This window comes from Erpetoichthys calabaricus, chromosome 15 (genome assembly GCF_900747795.2).
Source record: "Erpetoichthys calabaricus chromosome 15, fErpCal1.3, whole genome shotgun sequence".
NCBI classification, from domain to species: Eukaryota; Metazoa; Chordata; class Cladistia; order Polypteriformes; family Polypteridae; genus Erpetoichthys; species Erpetoichthys calabaricus.
This window is the reverse complement of record NC_041408.2, coordinates 16,469,187-16,474,916: the sequence shown is the minus strand read 5'-3', so window position 1 is coordinate 16,474,916 and position 5,730 is coordinate 16,469,187. Positions and strand designations below refer to the sequence as shown.

Below are 5,730 nucleotides of genomic sequence, written 5' to 3'. Positions count from 1 at the left end.
ACCCCCCACCCCCCACCCCCCATCCCCACCCCCCATCCCCCCTCTATAAATCACAGATTTTAGGATCTCCAGGATGTCCTGAACAATGAGGAGGCCATCAGAGTTAAGTCTCACATCTCCTGTTCTTCCATTAAATTGCTTTGCTCCATTTTCTCATTTCATACATCCTGTTGGAAGAGCGATTCTCAGAAAAGTTCCATCCCTTCCTATCCTCGACTACTTCCATTGGACCCTCTTTTAGATTCTTTAGCCTGCAACACCCCTTTTAAATCACCACCAAGACCCTGAATTCTTACTGACTCGGAAAAGGACAAAGGACGCAGACACTCCTGACTCTAACCTCTAAACTCTTCCTCTTTATTCTATCCTTCACTATCTTCTACCTTCACACTCCTCTATAATCAGGAGATGGCTGGCATCTCTGTCAGTGGTCACCTGGGGCCTCATGTATAACGCTGTGCGTAGAACTCACACTATAACATGGCATAAGCACAAAACAGGGAATATGCGTACGCACAGAAAAATCCAGATGCAGGAATCTGTGCGTACGCAAACTTTCACGTTCTTCCACTACATAAATCCCGAACAGCGTGAAAAGTAACGCACGTCCACACGCCTTCTGTCCCGCCCCAACTCCTCCCAGAATTACGCCTCTTTGAATATGCAAATCGACATAAATAGCCTTCTGTGAAAAGACAATGGGAAAAGCATGGGGGAAAATATAAGAATTTCAGCGAATACCAAGTGGAGGCAAAGGAAAAACGTACTATTTGTTGGTTTAAACAGTGGTATAATCAACAAAAGGAAGCTGATCGAGTGACAGAGTGTCGGAGAAACTTGAAAGCTCAAGTTCACAAAGTCGCACAGTGCCCGAAATAAAAAAGAAGTCACATATCAAAGTCGCCGTGAAAAGGCGAGTCGTAGTCCACCGTCTGAGTGTCATATGAATGATGATTAGGGTACAGAGAAAACAAAATAGGCACACAGTGGGAAAAAAGCACGAAATGTCAACTTTAATCTTGAAATTTCCACTTTAATCACGTAGTTTATTTTGCCATTAAAGTAGAACATCATAAACTTCATCTTAAAATCGTTTAATTTACTAGTTTCTCAAATCCCATCGCAACTAAAGTAGCACGTTAAATGCTTTGTTCTGTATTTGATCTTCTATGTGCTGTGTGTGTGAATCACTACCTGCTTCTTAAATGGGCTTTCTCTTTCTCCGACAGGACACATAATCCATTACATTCGTGATATTACAGCTCTCTGAATAATTCAAATACTGAGATGTATACGTGATATAATTTTCATGATGATAGGAATGAAAGCATGTTATTAAACATGGGAACACGGTGGCGCAGTGCTTGTTCATGTCACACACAAGAGTCTTGCAGCGCCATGCGCGACCTTCGATGAAATAATTTATTACAGAAGTACTGTCTCTTTCTAACGTACTAACCTCCAATTCCTGTCCTTACTTTTCTTTCTCCAAAAACCCAATCGCCACACAATCAGCTCTGTAATAGACGTGAAGCCATCTGTAAGCTTAGAACGCCAATTCTTCAAAACTTTTAAGGAACATTGAAATATCTTAGTAGTACGTGTTTAATTATTATATCTGTCTATCCTTCCAGTGTCGCGTCAGCACCAGCAAGAATACAACGCAATGCAGGAACAATCCCTGAACTAGCTAGCGCTGCGGCACCGTGTCCTCACATGTTTAATTATTAACAATACAGATTATTTAAATGAAGTTAAAGTTTTAGCTGTATAATATAATCAACATATTTTGCTGCATTTCATCTTAAAAATGATATCATCATCATATGTAAATACGTGCTTTATAAAGTTGCGCAGGTTGTGCAATATTATAACTGTAGTGTAAGTTTACAGTGAGGTGATTGTACTTATAAGTACAAACAGTTCTACAAGGAGCACTTGATGGACTGATTGAGTGCGTTTAGAGTTCTTGGGATGAAACTTTTTCTAAACCGCGAAGTCCGTACAGGGAAGTCTCTGAAGCGTTTTGCCTTGGCTCAGTCAGCGTCTGCTTCATGCTGTGTACCGATAATTCTCTTTCCGATCAGCTGCTGCTGTGATTCCCCACTCAGATACAGTGATACAAATACTCTGAGTGGTACAGTGAGAGTAATATGGAAAAAGATGATCTGCTGTGGCAACCCTTAACGGGAGCAGCTGAAAGAAGATGAAGATGCACTGAGAGTAACAACGCTAAAGCAGTTATGGTATTTGGAATACTATGGCTATTTCCTGGACCATTATATTGCTGCAGGTTAATTACAATCAGATGCATTACACTAATAAACAATATGCAGTTAGTTTCAGTGTATTTATAAAGCCGCGTCAGGAATGTGGATCTAAGAAAGAAAGGGTGACCACACAGGAACAGTAGCACTGCTTTGACGCTGGGTGCCACCAGTCTGCAAAACCGAGCGGAGAAATTGTGTACGCCAAGGCATGAGTTACCGTGGAAATGTGCGTGGCTTTACGCCAAGTTTAGGTTTTATACATCGCGATTTGAGCATGGAAACGTTCGTATGCAACATTTCTGTGCGTACGCACCGTTTATACATGATGCCCCAGGTCTCATTTCCACTTCATCCTCACTCCATTCTGTCCTTGGTTTTGATTCTGACTTGGCATATGTGACCATACGATGACCTGCTTAATGACTGATGCTTTTTTGCAACTGTTTACAGTGACCGGGTCGGACCCTGGTGGGATTTGCCCTCTTATCGTAAGAAATGGACCCGACAGATCCTCAAAGAGGTTTCATTCTATGTAGAAAGTGGACAAATCATGGGCATTTTGGGAAATTCCGGTAAGAATGAGCACTAATGTGAACCAACAAACTCGAGGAGGTCCTTGGCGTGTATTATGTAAGAACATTGTCATGTTGTCATACTGCAGGCTCGGGGAAGACCACCCTCCTGGATGCCATCTCCGGGCGGATTGGAAATGCTGGGAATCTCCTCGGTGATGTGTATGTGAACGGTCATAAGTTGAAGAGGGAGCATTTCCAGGACTGTTTCTCCTATGTTCTGCAGGTTTGATCGACAGAATGAGAACTTCACAATGGCAAATGTTGAAAATGAGAGCCTCTCTATGGCATTAATATTTAGTATTATGGCTAGGAATCTAAAGTAATGGAGTGGGGAGAGGACCTGAATGTGGGTATCCCTGCGGGTGTCCCTTTGCCACATCTTCTAACACTTCAAAACCACAGAGATTAGATTTTATGAAGTGCACTCAGGGCTCATAGTCAGGGGAATGCGATGGGCTTTACAAACATAATACGTCAAATAAAGTGAAGTGCACTGTTAGAAGACTCACTGTATAATATACAGTAGGTATTTACAAATGGCTGTCATGGAGGGAGAAGCGGATTCTACAGGTGGGCCGGCTGTGGGAACAGGCCTCTGTTTGAAGAAATCAGACAGATAACTAGAAGAGGATGCTGGAGGAAGGCATACAGCCCTACAATGGCTTTCTGCTTGCTGAGCTGACATCACTTGATGAAGCATAAGAAGGGTCCCTGTGCTTACCGACAGTCTGGTTCAGTCGGGGTATCTGTGCCTTCAGGTGGTCACCACATTACAGTAAAGTAGCCAGACTCTGATGCACAGCACGTTAATGTTCAAGTGGTTCTGGGGGGTCAGAACAGGTCAGGTCAGGTCAGGTTGGGGACCATGCACTGGTACAGGTACCCACCACACAACAAACAGGTCATCTGATGGAAACATGGAAACAGATGCGTCCACCGTATTGTCAAGGGGTTTGGGAGATGTGCCAAGTCTACTCCTGCACCTTAATTAACACACACACACAGTTACATATGAGGGATGCCCTATTGCTGGTCACTCTGTGGTATTCCTCATAATTGTGTAAGAGTAAGCCCGTGACTTCTCGGTACCCCACAGAGGGACTCACTGTCACCAGCACTAACCAACAGGCTGCTGTCCCCGAGACACACAAAGGCTAAACACCCTTTTGTTTACGTGCCACTTACCAACCAATGGGGTCCTACTTCTGCCGCATTTGTTCTTCTATTGAGGTGCGACCTCTCAGCGTTTGATATTCCTGTAAGACGAATAAATGGCAATTACCCCATGCAGCACCAGGAGCCCTAATACTTACTTCAGTCACTCAAGATATAAAGGCAAAGCACAGAAATGTAAAAGCAATGTGTTATTTATTAAAATATCTATCTATAATAATACAAATGAAAGAAAGTAAAATAGACAGTAAGATTGTAGCGGTTTGGTGCCACTCAGATTCACGCCATCGCAGGGACAGTGGGATTCCAGGAACGCACCCAGTCTTGGCCCGACCCACACTCACTCACAGACAGAGACACAAAATCCAATAAATCAAATAAATGAATGAATAATAATAATAATATTAAATGGAAAGTGAATATAAACTACAAATAATCAGATAACCCTCCCCTTCCCTTATGAACTGTAGAGGTGAATATAAAGTTTGTCCTACCGATAATAAAGCGTTTCGTCTTCGTCTTGAGATGCGTGGAGCGCTCCCTCCGACCAAGACGATGCAGATGGGCATGAAACACAACTGAAATCCAATACAATAGCAATGCTGGACAACCACATAATATCCAAACAGACAAACTATGGGGCTCCTCTCTCTGTTTAGATGGCTCTCTTTTAAACTTCCCACCAGCCCTTCTTGTCCCCAGCAGTCCCCTGTGCCCATTGCAGACGTCCAATCAGGGCAATGCCCTCGGGGCAGCTGGGAATTGGAGTCCATTAAGAAGATAGACAGCAAAAGTCTGAATGTGGTCTTAGAAAAGCTTACTGAAAATTAGCAAGGTCAAGGGTGGATGTTGGCCCGGGCAGCTTCTTAATTTAGCAACAAGTGCGACGCGTGTTTATGTTCTCCACCGTCCAAACAACACGATTTTTCCTTTCTTTCTCCCCGACATGTCTTGGTCTATGATGGAGCTTCTTATGCCGTTTTGCTCCTTCTCCTCAGTCCTTCAGACAGGGCATTAGTTATGTTGAAATCCCATGTGAGGGATGCAGGACAAGTGACATTACACATATTTTGACTGGCAATCTGTCATTGTGATGGACGGCTCGGCTCCAATTCTGTACATATGCACGTTACTGTTAAATTTCAAATTGACTGGAACAGTAGCAGCCCTACACACATCTGCACTGCCCTCCCATTCAAGTTATAAACTTTCTGAAACAGCTTTTGAGTTTGTGGCAGCCACATTGTTTTTTGTTCCCTCTACCATTAAGATATATCCATCCATTATGCAACCCGCTGTATCCTAACTATAGGGTCATGGGGGTCTGCTGGAGCCAATCCCAGCCAACACAGGGCGTAAGGCACGGAACAAACCCCAGGCAGGGCGCTAGCCCACCGCAGGGCACACACACAAACACACCCACACACACACTGGGGACAATTTAGAATCGCCAATGCACCTAACCTGCATGTCTTTGGATTTTGGGAGGAAACTGGAGCACCCGGAGGAAACTCACGCAGACACGGGGAGAACATACAAATCTCACGCAGGGAGGACCCAGCTCTCCTAACTGCGAGGCAGCAGCGCTACCCACTGCGCCACCATGCCCCCCCCCCCCCCCATTTGACTGAATTAAAGTTACAAAAATTCTGGTACACTACAGGAAGAACGTATGAGAGACAACACTGTTAAAGTGACTCACAGCTCATCTT

General features: G+C 44.0%; 1 protein-coding gene across 1 annotated transcript in view; it reads left to right on the top strand.

Moving 5' to 3' along the window:
• Nucleotides 1-5,730, top strand: part of abcg5 (ATP-binding cassette, sub-family G (WHITE), member 5) — a 33,748-nt gene that overhangs the window by 5,504 nt on the left and 22,514 nt on the right. The window contains exons 2-3 of the mRNA XM_028820835.2: nt 2,721-2,842; nt 2,932-3,068. Coding sequence (XP_028676668.1) covers nt 2,721-2,842; nt 2,932-3,068 — 259 coding nt within the window. The remainder of the gene's footprint in view (nt 1-2,720; nt 2,843-2,931; nt 3,069-5,730) is intronic.